The 15,372-nt window shown below is 36.0% G+C and overlaps 1 protein-coding gene across 1 annotated transcript in view; it reads left to right on the forward strand.

Moving 5' to 3' along the window:
* COL4A4 (collagen type IV alpha 4 chain) overlaps window positions 1-15,372 on the forward strand; it is a 66,641-nt gene that overhangs the window by 29,358 nt on the left and 21,911 nt on the right. The window contains exons 20-32 of the mRNA XM_088132224.1: window positions 343-506; window positions 1,442-1,514; window positions 3,194-3,300; window positions 4,172-4,355; window positions 4,663-4,731; window positions 6,801-6,908; window positions 8,561-8,779; window positions 9,964-10,125; window positions 10,898-11,068; window positions 11,293-11,436; window positions 12,345-12,452; window positions 13,887-14,068; window positions 15,163-15,226. Of these exons, the coding sequence (XP_087988350.1) occupies window positions 343-506; window positions 1,442-1,514; window positions 3,194-3,300; window positions 4,172-4,355; window positions 4,663-4,731; window positions 6,801-6,908; window positions 8,561-8,779; window positions 9,964-10,125; window positions 10,898-11,068; window positions 11,293-11,436; window positions 12,345-12,452; window positions 13,887-14,068; window positions 15,163-15,226 (1,755 nt within the window). The remainder of the gene's footprint in view (window positions 1-342; window positions 507-1,441; window positions 1,515-3,193; window positions 3,301-4,171; window positions 4,356-4,662; window positions 4,732-6,800; window positions 6,909-8,560; window positions 8,780-9,963; window positions 10,126-10,897; window positions 11,069-11,292; window positions 11,437-12,344; window positions 12,453-13,886; window positions 14,069-15,162; window positions 15,227-15,372) is intronic.

Here is a 15,372-nt window from a genome sequence, read left to right on the forward strand (position 1 = left end):
CTTTCTGCCATGCACTTCTTTTCTCTATCTTGTGTTCCTTGAAGAAAGTATTGTACCCACGTTTTCTTCAAACATGAATGCAATATTCCATATGATTTTGAATTTTTTTTAAGATCTGTGATTACATGAAGTGAACAACAGTAACATTTTCTTTCAGAGCTCCACACTGGATGTGAAGTCAGGGAGAAAGGCAGAATAAAACAATGCAAACAGTGGATGTATCCTCCAACACAATTTATTTCTCATGCAATCAGAAGAATTTCTGAAGATGGAGGGAAGGTGGCATTGTAAACTATTACTTAGTTTTCTCACTTGCTTCATGTAACTGCTTTGTTTATACAGGGAATCCAGGGATCTGCTCATGTGGGCCTGGTCCTTGTGGTCTACCTGGCAAACAAGGCCCTCCAGGAATACCTGGAAGAAAAGGAGAAATGGGAGTACCTGGAAAATATGGAAGAAAAGGTGATCCTGGTTTTCCTGGTACAAGAGGAGAACCAGGATCCTTAGTGAGTAATTGCTTTTTAAAAATTACATCAAACTAATTAACAGAAGAAAAAAATATAGACATGTGCAAGGGTATAAATAAGATAACAGGGCCTCAAAATTAATCATAATTAAAACAAAGGAAAAGGAAGAAAATAATTCTGGATAATTTGCTCAAAAGTCGTCTTGCCCTTTGCTCCTTATCAGAAACAATCCAACTTACTCCGAATTCAAATGTTAACAAACAACACAAATCATCTCTACTTTGCTGAAATCAGGTCTAGATTTCTCCGTCAGTGTTGTATTATTGTCTTAGTCAACCTTAATGCCCCCGATGTCCACGCTTCTTGATGCCTTGGCAGATTCCAAATATTGGGGAAATAGCCAAGAAAAATATATCCAATGCAGAATTATCAAGCTAGAACAGGGTATCAACTACCCTGTTGATTTCAGTCTGAATATAACAATAATAGAACAAGTTCAGAATCCTTCATGAGCAATTGCAGGCAATATGTCACGAAAATCATTGTTTCAATACTATCTGTTTTTTCTTTCTAAGTATTAATATTTTTTGCATTATCTGAAGTACCTTGTAAATAGAGTACAAATTATAATTTAACAAATAACATTTTTAAGAATTCAGTCAGGTTTTGTTGGAAACAAATATTAATCTGCATATGTTGTAGTAGAACTGAATCGCACAAAAACAAATCATTAAACAGTATCTAATATCTTCATAAGAGATTACTACTACACACTATGTCACAAATGCAATCAGATAATCAGTATGTTGCTTTCTCAAAGAGAATAAACTTCATATTAAGTAGGGGGAGAAAGTAAGCACCGCACTCTTTTTCCATCCTGTTAATTGAATAAAGTTTAGAATTGCAATCTTTTATTAATTCAAATGAATACTCAACCGAACTTAACAATAACCTGTTATTTTTAAATTTCTAAGGGATTACCAGGTCCACTTGGACTGACTGGTGAAAAAGGAGATAAAGGTGACCCAACTAGAGTAAGGATCAAAGGTAATTATGCAAACTACTATGGTTATAAGATTTGAAGACTGCTGCTTTGGTATCTCCAAATCTTGTACTGCAGTTTGGAAAAAAGAAAGGTGAGAACAAGCAATACAGATAAAGGCAATGGAGCAATTGTCCTAGCTTAATTAAGCATCATGGCTATGTTCTCCTGTTGCACACTGGGCCATATATTTTATGATGGCTTGTTTAAGCTGCAGATCTCTGTTCCTTCTGAACCAGGAAACTTTGAGTTGATCTTAGTTTACCAGCATGAAACAAGCAGATGGATAAAGATAACACGAAAATAAATATTAAGCTTGCATGGCCAGTTCTGTCATATAGTGTGCATCTGTAAGTTTCAGCAGCCTTTATCAGGGTAAGACAGGAATTCATTACATATAAATTATCCTTCAGTTTGTTTACCAGCCTGAGATCCAGACACTGGGCTGCTCACATTTTCTGCTCACAAAGAGGTACACTGAAGTTCTTTTCAAAAACTTACTAAATTTAACTCTTACATTAACTGACGTATGCAGACCCTTGAAATCAATACAAATAGGCTACCCCACAAGATAGGATTAAACCATTTGGTTTTAATACATCAATCAAGCAGCACCTGGCTTTGATTTATTATAGGTCTGATGTAGGTGGAATGGAAAATGAAATAAGAAATAATGATCATATGATTGATGTCAGCTCCCAAAATTTAATTTATAAATGTCAGAATAAATCTCTCATCTTCATTTTTGTGATTCATTATTAATAATAATGTGGGGAAATACTGCAGTCTACACCATATCACATATCCCACCATTGAGTACTACTTATTTCTCTGTTTCATTATGTAAAGAAGGTAGGTAACCTACAGCGTGTTTCCAAAAAGCCTCTTGAATCATTTAGTTAAGAACCCAGAAAGAGCAATTTGTCCCAACCTGCTGTATACTGAGGTATATGTTTGTGTATGTACGTAGACTAGGAGGGAAAGAAAAGAAAAGAAAAAAAGGAAAGGAGGTGATAGTGATAGTAGGGTCGGAAAGAAAGAAAAAGTGTTAGAAGAGAAAGATTAGATAGTGCCACCTAATTTTGTCTATGGACCCATCTACTGTTTGAGTCCACCTACCATTAAGCCCACCTACCATTTTCTTAAAGGTCTTGATAAAATATTCACTAAGAAATGTAGCTGTTAAAAAAAGAAGAAAACCTAAAAACTAAATTGTCCACTCCTGATATAAAGTATGCAACCTAGTTATTATAGCACTAGTTTTCTTAAGACATCTTAAGTTTTGTCCAACATCTACATTTACAGAACTCGAACTCATTATAAAACCTAATTAAATTTCAAATGTTCACAATATATCTTCTCATCTGTCTCATTAGGACTCCATTATAATTTATTAACTTTTTAAGAAATAGACTGAAATTGTGCACATTCTGTATAGATATCCTGTACTAAAGTTGGTGGTTGCTGGGTTTTTTGGTTAATACTCCTTGCAGGATGGAAGGGAATTTTTGACATTGCAGAGTTCTATGTTACACATTCTGTTTTGTTGCTTACTACAACATAATTATTTCCCTTGCATATATTCTTTTTCTAAAATCATGGTTCTTGTTAACTGAGGTTGGCTTGAGTTGTAACAGATACATATTTCTTCAGATGCTAATTATAAGCTTTCCATCGTTTGCAGGGGTAAAAGGACAAAGAGGGGTCCCAGGGGTGCCTGGATCTCCAGGAATAAATGGCACTGCTGGCAAGAATGGAGATGGGGGATTGCTGGGTGATAAAGGGATTCAGGTAAATCTGATTATCTTGAAGCCTGTCTTGTATTGTAAATCAATTTCTGTTCTTTTTAAAAAGAAGTTTCAAGAGGTGACGGTACCTAGCATCTGTGTCTGGGCTCAGCAATCTGTAATAAAAAATACAGTATAGCAAAGGCTGGGCTTGAAGCTAAACAGGGTTGAACCTCCTTAATCTTTGAATGGAAGACCTTCATGAAATACCAGGGCTAGAACCTAGACTGGGACATTAAAAGAACCAAAATAAAAGAAACCTAGAATAAGACAATGGCAAACTGTTTTTGTAAGCAGACATAGTTTCTAGCTCTGGCTAGTTTCCAGGCAGGTTCTTACTTGAGGTTTCTAAACCTCTCCTGGACTGAGCAGTTACTCACTATTGGAATGGTCTATTCATGATCCAAATGACTTCTTCAATTGTTTATGGAGTATGCCATAAGTTCCTAATATGTACATGTAATGCTCTCTTCATCAGAGGTAAAGTAAAGTAACAATATTTGAAGTATTTTCTCCCCTGACGGTCTTGCTCAACAATTAGCTTGTTATTACTGAGTTGCCAGGCAAAATGTTTTTATTACTTCAGGCCTGCATATTGCTAGAACTCATTCTTGAATCTATCAATTTCTGGGTTTTTAAAATGTTTTATAGTTGTACATTGTGGTTTTACTCTGAGATCATTTTGATGAAGTATACTTTATACATTTAGCTAATCATGTAACAGTCTTAAGCTATTTAATTAGAATTTTGAATAGACACCTTGCCCCCATGTATCTATCCATCTAGATAGGATTTTGAATCAACTTGAATGCAATAACATTTAAGTGTCATTAAGCTCACAAATATTATTTTGTATTTCTATGAATGGTGAACAGGGAGATGATGGAAGAGCTATACAAGGTGACAAAGGATTCCCTGGGGCCCCTGGAATTCCAGGCTCAAGAGGTCAAATGGGGACACCAGGTTTTGGAATTCAGGGCCCACAAGGTATCCAGGGTCTACCCGGAGATCCAGGAAGACCTGGCATGAAAGGAACACCTGGGCCAAAGGGTCAAAAAGGTAATATAGGTGATGTTGAAAATAAAAAAGGGAAATGCAGTTTTCAATTGGATATTTCACTGACATAGAGCTGTTATTGCAGCACTAATATAAGAATAAAATATTGATACCTACATGTATTTATTTAGAAATAAATATAAATTTATTTAGTGGTTTTAATTACTTAAAATATTGCCACAACTAGAAGATGTTTACTTACAAATAATTTTCAGCCCATTAATAAAATCATTGTTGGTTTAGTGGTCTGGAAGATTAGGAGCTGAGACTCATATACTGTTGCTCTTTTTTTTTCTTCTTCCTATTTTAGGTATTAGTCTTCCATATGGAAGAGCGTATCCCGGAAATCCAGGTATAGCAGGAATTAAAGGTGTACCAGGTATGGCCACAAAAACAAATTAATTCTTTTCTCTAGACCAAGTTATTCGTCTTCATGCTATACAGTAATAAAACAGCCCTTTATAATTTAGACTCATACAAAATTAAGTGTGGGAAAATCATTTTAGAATCAAAACAGAAATATAAGGGTAAGGTGATAATGAATGATCCAAAACGAAAAGTTAGGAGAGACTATTTTGTGATATTCTGTGTAAGAGAACAATGACGTTTTGTATTGGCTGTGAGTTTAGTGAGAAACTAACACCCCCCAACACACACACACACACAGTATATATACAGACACTCATATACTTGATTAGTATGAAGGATCTTTATAAAAAATTAATAATGAGTCTCAGTTGTATTTTGCTTTTTGATTCTCTTTGATTCACTAATTGAATTCTGTCATGTCCTTCTAGAAAAATGGGATGAAATCTGTCTCCTCTATAATTTCATAACATTCTGGGAACTGAACTCAGTGTTATGATGATCTAGTTGCTTGCACTGATGCATTTGGCCAGCTGCCAAATATTAAAACCGATTTAAATGAATTTCTAATACTGTTGCTTAGAACAAGGATCCAAAGTTCTTTCCAGGTTCAGGTTCGTACTTGGCTTTCAAGTGGCATGTTTGAACTGATGCTCCAAAAAGCTGTTGAAGTCAAACATTTATTAAATATATTAGTTGTGATTATTCCCCATACATATAATAATTTTATTTATTAGACACATTAAAATTGATACTTTCTTGATTTCACATCTAGTACCTCTTAATATTTCATAGAGTTCCTCGAAATCTTACATTTTCTATGTTTTATAGTAAGACACTGGATTCATTCATCCTAATATATATGTTTCTGTGAAGTCCTTGGTGCTTTCTGAGCTTGGTTGTTTGCTTGCAGATGTTTCATTACCAACTAGATAACAACCAAGCTCAGAGAGCACCAAGGACTCCACAGTTCAACCCTGAGCCACGTATATTCTCTTCTATTGAAATATATGGTTCTGTTGTTTATAGGGTTATAGCGGAGCACTGAGCACATATCTAGTATTGTCCATAATTGTCACTTCATTCCTTCTCAATAACTCATGGTCTGAATAGCATATAATGTAATTATTTGGTGTACCTTATTTCATGTATTCCTAAGAATAATTCTTAAATTTGAAAATACGTTTCAGTTTCACTTTGTCATTTATTTTCAATTTCAAATTTTCAATGGTTCATGGTTCTCTCATTCCGTGTTCTGAGTTACTTCTTTTTTAATACTGGCATCATCAGTGATCAGACTTTCTTGCACTACATCATCATACTAAGATCTAGCCAAGAAAGTTTGATGCTTTGTCCCAATAACTAAAGAATGCCTTCCAATGCTACAGTCTCACTATACAATGCCCAAAGTTGTCAAAATACTATAGCTATATCCATAAGTTTTCTTGGCAACAAGCTATTGACTTCTTTTCTGTTTGATTTTGGAGTTCCTTCTCATTGCTATGTTGGCTTCCCTCAAGCCTGCAGTACTTCAGTTACTCTGCATTGTGGATTACTTAGTTTCATTTCTTTTTTTCCCCAAAGGATCTTATCAGTGGTGGTAACACTACCAGCATCTCTCTCACATATGCACTCATGCACACACATACAATGTTTTTCTTCTGGAATGAAGAAAAGAACTAAGTTGTAGAATAAGTAGATCATTCTGTTTATTACTTCAGGAGACTTGGAAGGCAAACCTTAAGAAATCTGTGAACTTAAATACTATGGAAAGAACCAAATGCAATTTTAGTTGTTCAGGTAATTCCATCTCTGTGATCTCTTAATGTTAAATGAGTATTGCTCAGTTTAACAGTCAGTTTAAAATATAGAAATTTGAATGACAGTGATTTACATGTTGGTGGAGTTGTCTTCAAAAGCCAAACAAAGCAGGTATTGGATGGATTTATCTAGTACAAAAGTCATTTAACATGCAGCCCTTCCTTTAGTTTTCAGACTACAGCTCATTTAATTTTAATTTTCTTCGTAGAATGTTCAAAATGTTCAAAATCCAGTTATGCACCATAATTTCTGTATATTCAGGTCCAAAAGGTTTAAGAGGGCCACCTGGGCCACCTGGGCCCAACGGTTTTGATGGTCTCAAAGGCCAGAAGGGTAGATTAGGAGCATCAGGCAATCCTGGTCCAGAAGGTAAGTGAGAAAGTCCAAATATTTTATTTATTAAAGATGAGAATCTACAAGAACAATTCTACACTGCATTAATTATTGTTGCTTTTCTCCTCTGGAGTTTATGCAGTAATGTAACATAAATGCAGACAGACAGTGCTGCAAAATCATTAATTAAAATCAGATTTAGGATCACATTACAGCATAGTGATAGATCTCTGCATCACTGGGATATGCAAATTATTAATAAAATCGCAGTAGCATCATGAGATCCAATCTCTTTTTAATAATTTTCTTTTCTTAATTTCTTGTAACTTCTGAAAATATAAATCATATACCAAGAAGCTAGGAAAACTGGTTTCTACTGTATGCTTTCAAAATGTATCCAGAATTGATTTGGATATATGTGATTACATATTACACTGTTATTAAGAGGTTTACCAAAAAAACAAAAACAAAAACCCAGTGGTGACCCAACAGAGATAGCTGTGTTTTTCTATACACTATGTGGCATGACCATGTACTTTCCACAGGAAATTCCAGTTGTTTTGAAAGCATGAATCTGGAATCATTCTTCATAGCCTCCTGAAGAGAAAATCTTATTTTTAAAGAAATTAAAAGAAATAAATTATTCAAATACATAAGTATAAAAAGTTACATCAAAATCTCATGAAAATATAGAATGTTTTTATCATCATCATCATTATCATCATCATCATCATCATCACCATTATTTTAAATTTATTGGCTGGCCAACTCCAGTTTTCCAATCTTAAATGTTGGATCTATAACTTAATGAATTACTTATGAATGTTGATATGGTCTGATTTCCTATCCCTAGTTAAGAATTTTTGCGGCATACTCCTCAATCACAATAAAAACTGCAGCTTCAATAATCTAAAGAGTTTCTCCACATTAGACACTTGCACTAAACAATGAGAGATTAATATTGCTCAAATAATTGACAGTCACCACTTTCTCACAGACTATGCTGGGTGTTGGCAGTATTTAGATCTAATACAAGGTAACTGTTCAGAACTGAACTTCCAGACACACAGATTGAATGCCACTGGATATTAATTTCTATACCCAAAGCATGAGATGAAAGCTATTTCCTTAACACCCCCATTATAAGTTCATGGTAGACCAGACTAGGAAACCAAAGTCATGCAGGCTAGTATTACTTTTATTATAAAGTTATGGTAACAGCATCTTGCAAATCTGAATGTGCTTCCCCCTTCCCTCCCTTTAACTTTGTGAGAACTAAGGAGGGTCTTGTTTGATATTTTTTTCATGTTACAGTTCTACAGCCCCGGAGTCAGGTTTCTTTTATCTGATTGTTGTCTTGGTAGTGGCTCTTCCTCCTGTCCTGCAAGTTCATTCCTTCCACGCGTTACATCAGGTTCTGGTAATTTACCACAAAAAGAAAATTTTGAACTAGCTTAGGCTCCAACATAACACCTTCCCAGAGTATAAGGGCTGAGAATTATGGGGCTTGTATCACATCTGAAAGGTTACTGCAATTGCAATCTCAATAGACCTCCAGAAGATTGACCTAGATATATTTCGGATTAAGCAATATTTTCTATATTCTTATTTTGTATATTGTATAATTAGAAGCTGAATGTAAGCTAATTAAGCATTCATCTGTGTAATCTAGATGTCATTATTCTTAGGTTTAAGGGGCGAGACTGGTGATCCAGGTGATCCAGGTGAACAAGGTTCAAGTCTGGATGGTGCTTCTGGATCGCCAGGCCCTCCTGGGCTTCAAAGTCCAAAAGGCGTTCCAGGCCGCACTACTTATAGCCCTCCAGGACCCCCAGGCAACAGAGGTCTTCCCGGATTACCAGGTTTGCCAGGCCTAAGAGGTGACCCTGGTTTTCCTGGGCTTCAAGGTAAGAGGTCCAGTGGTACATGTCAAGGATGTACTTGAATTCCTTCAGTTACATTATTTGTCAGAAAAGAGGGCAGAATAAAAATAATTAAACTGTATTTATAGTATAAGAGGCTGAAGGACACAAAGTTAAATTATATTTGGGGGAAACAGTTTAAAAAGGAGTTAATAGAAAGAAGGAAAGTGGGAAGACATAGCAGTCCGTTACAATTACCCAGGTAGTTCCACTTATTTTTACTTTGTCTCTTCTATTCAGAAACACATTCACTTGCATTTCCTTTTCTAAAAAAATAAGGAACAATTCAACCATAGTTTATTCAGCAAGTGCATTAATCAAAATATCCGAAAAAAATAGGAGATAACTCAGTAAAAAGTAGTGTAAGAGCCAAAGTGTCAGGAATTAGATAAATATTGTATAAAGTTATTGTCATTTTTGCTCTCAGTCAAACAAACTGATGTATCTTGTCACTTTCTGATTGCCCATGAGCATGGCGACATCATAGGACTTAAATTAAATTATGTGTGGCAAATTCCATTTTCTATAGTAGTTTCACAATCTTTTCTTCTATCTTTATCAATGGAACTGAATGGACCACATCAGTGCTTTTAAGGTTTGAGAGATAAATGATTTTTTACTCCCTATTGTTCTGTCTTCAGAAATTCCATGCTAGAGTTGTTTTAGGTAGATATGATTTCCTGAAGCTGTAGATTAACTGATGGATCAGTTTTGTGTGAGCATGATGCTACCTTGCCATCATTATCAGAGTATTTCTAGAGCAGTATTTCTCATCCTGGGGAACTTTAAGATGTGTGGACTTCAGCATGCTGGCTGGGGAATTCTGGGAGTTGAAGTCCACACATCTTAAAGTTCCCCAGTTTGAGAAACACTGTTCATAAAGTGAAGTCAATTTCTGATATAATTTTTTACCCTGTCATTTTATAGTAAATTAGATTTAAAATTCTCTTTTAAATTCAGGAAAGGGCAATATTGTGTGAAAGTATGCAGACAGTAAGATTTTTCTATTTTTTAAACTGCCACTTTATAATAAATTGGATTTAAAATTCCAGGAATGTCATGGTATCTGCCACATTAGACATATTAATTTTCAACTTTTCTGGGAAAGTGAGATATTTGTTTGATCTCTACTCCACCTCCACCTTATCAATGTAATAATCTGCTTTCAGGGCAACCTGGCACACCAGGACTTCCAGGAGCTAAAGGTGTCAGAGGCCAAAAAGGTGACATAGGAGTGATGGGTTATCCTGGATCACCTGGACTGGCTTGTGACAAAAAGTTGGAGGGGTTGCCAGGACCACCAGGCTCCTTTGGACCACAAGGACCTAAAGGTGAACACATCGCAACTTAATATGTGTGAAAACAAATTCACATATCTTAATCCATTATATTCTCTATGCAACTAATACCTACCATTTTGACTCAATAGACAGCTGGATTTAGGTTTTAGGCAGCCTTCAGCCAAGTTCCTGTTTGGCCTTCAAAGGAATAATTTATCAATAGCATTCAGCAGTAATCTGCAGTAAGTGGTAGATGGTTGCCACATATCCCAAGTATAAAATTGTGCCAGGGTTTTATCAATTCCTTTACCATTCCACTTAGTGATGGAACTTGTACATGAGTAGCTTGTGATATGTTCCACAGTCAGCTCCTGGTCTTGTCTTTGCTGTTTATAAGTGAGCTCTTCCACCTCCTTGTACCAATAATATAGTCATTTTGAATTCTGTGTACTTCACCTGATGATGTCCATGTATATAGGTGTCACTTTGGTTGTTGGAACATTGTGTTAGCAATGAAGAAACCATTGGACTGACAGAAATATGTCTGCTTATAGAGGGAAACAGCATCAACATGGCTCTAAAGAATGCATGTAGAAAGAATTGGCCCAAGATTTTCAAATTATACTTGTAAAACTTTAAAACATTTTTAAAAAGTTGTTCTAAGCTAGTTGGTTTTGCCCATCTTGTCTGCTTTCCTTCTCCTCCTCCAGTCCTGGGATTCCTTGATGTGGTGAGTGCAGAGGAACAAGCCTGGAAGAATTCAGTTAGTAGATATGGACTTGGAAAGAGTGATAATATATTTCTTGCTGCATTTCCCCTTCAGGATTGCAGGGTATTAAAGGTCTCCAAGGAGATATGGGAGCACCAGGCCCGTCTGGAATGAAAGGCTTGCCGGGAGCTCATGGAACACAAGGACCATCTGGCTTTCCAGGCTTAAGAGGAGATCCAGGATTTTCAGGGGAAAATGGACTGCCAGGTTTTCCAGGAAAAAAGGGTATATGACTCTGAATTTCAAATATAACACTTCATTTAATACACTTATGCACCACTTCTAATAAAATGGATATGAGCTGATTGATTTTGGGTTTCAAAGTCTAAAAACAGGGAAGGTGAACTCAATCAGGCCATGGGTTAGTATGTTGTGTGAATCCAGTCAATACATTCAACATATCAATAGTGTATAATTTAATGGCCCTGTTCTTTCAATATTCTTTAAAGGAGACAAAGGTTCCCAAGGCATGCAAGGTTTCCCAGGCCTTCCAGGAAAGGAAGGAGAAATGGGAGCATCAGGTGTGAAAGGAGAAGAAGGACAAATTGGTCAGTCTGGTCCTCCTGGAGAATTTGGAACAAAGGGTTCCAAAGGTACATAGAATAATGTTTGTATTTATGAATAACTGACTTCTGTGCAAAATCAGTTGATATTCAGCCAGAATTTATAACTATTCCTTTTGCATATTTTTTCAGTAGGTGATTATGTATTTATTTGCGTACTTTTTGATCAAAGCCACTGCAATTATTATGTCTGTCTGTCTATTGAATTTATTCTGTCTGTCTGTCCGTCCATCCATTCATCTATGTATTGAATTTATATGGCCGCCCATCTCATTTGCATGGGACTCTCATTTGCATGGGAGTAGTATGCACAATTAAATTAATTTAATTAAATTAATTAAAGATGATCATCTTTATTATCCTAGAATACCTTTAGGCCTCAATGTTCCCAGGAGCTCTTATCTAGATAAGAAGTATGATGTAGTCCTGGTTACATGTTGTCACATTGCTGTTTAAAGAGCTAAGCAAAAAAGTTGGATGATTGGTTGGTTTGCTTTTTTTAAATAAGGGATTAGAATTTCATCTGATGGGCATTCTTGTTGCTGATATGGAGCCTGACTTAGGGCATCCAGATGATGCTGAGATTTCATCAACATGAGAAAATGTGCTTTGTTACATTATGATGCAAGCCCCCCATAATGTGGTGTTGTGATGCAAGTAAAAAAGAGGTGGAGTTTGTATCATTAAGTAACAACGCATATTTATTATTGCTTCCTGTGAACATCCATGCTGAATCTTCATTGTTCTCCAAGTGAATCAAGAGGTTTTCAGAATTCTGATGCTTATGTCCTTTAAGTATCAAGCAAACACACTTCTAATATGTGGTATCTATTCAGCACAATTAAGATTTAAATCACTGTGGAGATCCCAGGGGCAGAGATGGTAGATTTAAAGCAATTATATTGTGAGTAAATTGTTGCATACATTCTATTTTGAAGGTGAAGCAGGATCTCAAGGGGACAATGGCTACATCAGTGTCCTGCAAGAAAAAGGACAAAATGGAGAACCAGGCCTTCCTGGTGATGAAGGATTACCAGGGACACAAGGTAACCAAACAAATTATTTTCTAAATTAAACACAAGCCAGTAATCATAATGTTATAATCAGACTGATCAGCATCTTTCATATATTGTATATATTTTGGAGCACATTAATAATTGTGTAGTCTGTTTTAAAATTATTCCACTGACAGAAGACTATTGATAGAGTCTCAGGGCAGTTGGGCAATAGAACCCATAACTCAGAGAGGTAGTGGATTCCTGTTCATGGATTCACTGGAGCAGAAACTGACGTTATTAAGATGCGTTATACTGAATTCTTCCGTTGGGCGGGGAATGGAACTTAATGGCTTCTCTAGCCTCTCCAACTCTATGATTCGGTGATCAAACTGACCAGATGACTCTTAGTTAAGGGATTATGAATTTGTTTTTCTTTCTAGCTAATCATTTTGGTTAGTAATTATTCATTTAACATATGAATAAATCCAAATATTTCTGCCACATGTATGTATGTTAACAAGGCATTTTCATGTATGTATGTTAACAAGGCATTTTCCCACCTCCGTGCCCCATCCAACATTGTCAAGATACTGCATATTCAAGACAAACTAAATTATTTAGGCATCTGAGGCAGAAAGGTGCAATAATAATAAAATTAAAAACAGTTTGCCACCCTTTCATCACACCCATTATCAGCTGACTGAAGCAGCACCTGTTCTTTACCTAATGCACAAACTGGGAGCCTGCAAGCTGCATGTATCCTCAGGATCCTAGTTGTGCTCCTGAGCAACCCAAGATAATGCTGCCAAAATTTAGTGCAGCTGCCAAATTTCAGGGGTACGATTTTGTGCCATTTTAGCAATGGGAATGGAAGTGCTTTCCTCTTATAGGCCTCCTTCTCTTATAACAACATTATCCTCATCAGCCAAAGCAAGCAAACAAACAAACATCACTCACACTCTGCAGTGATGTTGCTGTACCATTAGAGGGCCTCCTGTAGCCTTCTAGAAGGTCAAGAGGCTCAATTGTAGGCCTAGACACCTCAGAAATTGCCTACACTTGCCAAATGATAGGGCTGGGTTTCAAATGCTGCAACTTTAGTCTAAAATGAAAGTCATTAAATAAATCATATAGTATTGCAAAATGTATTAGGCATTAGTAAGTAATCCTTCACATTTCATTCATATAGTTCTGGGTGACCCCATTTCAAAAGAAGAACAATTTTTTAAAGTAAATACTTACCTCTTTTCTGTTAAGATAAAAGTTATCTTTATCTGGGGCTACATAAAAAGAATCAAAAGATAGTAAAATCTAGAGTAAAATCAAATATAAAATGTGCCAGTAATCAACCTACAATATGGAATAAAAGTGTGAATGCCAAGTAAGATTCATGGAAAGAACATTTATTTTATTATTTGATATTACAATGTATCTTAACACCTGTATCTATTAATATATAATGAACTCTTGAAATAATTTCAGGTGACAAAGGCAACACTGGATTCAGAGGAATCCCAGGACTGCCAGGCAAGCATGCAACTTCAGGCACTCAAAAGGGTCAGCCTGGTGATATGGGACAGTCTGGTTCCCAGGGTTTGCCAGGCCTCCCAGGGCCTCCAGGTTTAAGAGGGATTCCTGGTTTTCAAGGACAAAAAGGTGATCAGGTATGCTAAGAAGACATACTATATTTATCTTTATACTGTATTGCTGTAGAGTTGGACCATATCATAATACTATTCTTAGTATATGCTGCTGCTATTTCTTAGCTCCTAGAACCCAAGCTGAGAAACAGATCCATCTATGGTGGAGCATGACATTCACCTGTGGCTGTCTAGTGGGACCTTTAAATCTTTATGACTATTTTCTAGATTGCATAGTAAAGTATTGATGACGTTTCATGGAACATACAATCAATACATTTTCTCTAAACTGCCTGAGCACTACATTCCCAAATATTTATTACATCAAATAATTAGCAGAGATCTTAGATCCTTAAAATAATATCCACAGGTGCCAGTGTGCTTAGTAATGTACCCATGAAATCTCCCACCCATCTTATTTTTGGGGAGCTAAGCAAGTCGCAAAGCATGAGCCTCAAGCATAAGTATTTCCAACAATGTTTCTGAGCCACTTGTGAATCCAGAGGCAGTCTTAAAATACAGTGGTTGAAGTTGTAGCCGAGCACTTTGTTGGGAAGCATATCCACACATCCAGAAAAAAAAGTAAATTGAGATGGTAGAGAACATTCTGGAGAAGCTAGATGGGATACTAAAGCACAATCTTGTTTTTTTTTTTAATTCCTTCTTTATATGTGTGTTTTTGTTTAACTCCAAAACCTCTATCTGGCTTGGTTATACTAAAAATGTGAATTTCTGAGGAATTGCTGAATTCACAATTCCCTGGGGCTCTGGGTAGATCAACCTCTGCATCTAGTAAAATTCCTGGTCAGCATGTTGGATTAAATTCTCTTACTTATGTGATGCAAGTCAAAGAATTCCTGTAGAAATAGTACAAATTAGAAAGGAGGCACCAGTCCAGAGGAAGAACTAGAACTATTTATAATTATTTTATTTGCATTCTTATTGTTTATATATCATTCAGCTCCCAATAAGATCATTTAGTACTCACTTCCCTGTATCATCAATGATCAGGTTTTGATGCATATATGATAAACTTAATTGATTTCCTCCAGCTGGGGAAATTTTAAATTTCATGTACAATAAATGACATACTTCTTTTTTTTTAATCCAACAATCAGGGCGCACAGGGACAATCAGGTCCTCCAGGAAGTCCAGGATCAGGTGGCAGAAAAGGATCGAAAGGTAGTGATGTAACAATAATACCAATAATTAATGATTGAAACTCGCTTGCTCTTTGAATTTGTATGTATGCATTAAGAAAGGGATTATGGACAGAATAGCTGATTTGAAAAATCATTTCCAGATGAAATGCTGATAATAAGCTAATT

This window comes from Python bivittatus, unplaced genomic scaffold, assembly GCF_059951505.1.
Source record: "Python bivittatus isolate LINGU-HERP-01145 unplaced genomic scaffold, Pbiv_v1 ctg000980_np1212, whole genome shotgun sequence".
Lineage (NCBI taxonomy): Eukaryota > Metazoa > Chordata > Lepidosauria > Squamata > Pythonidae > Python > Python bivittatus.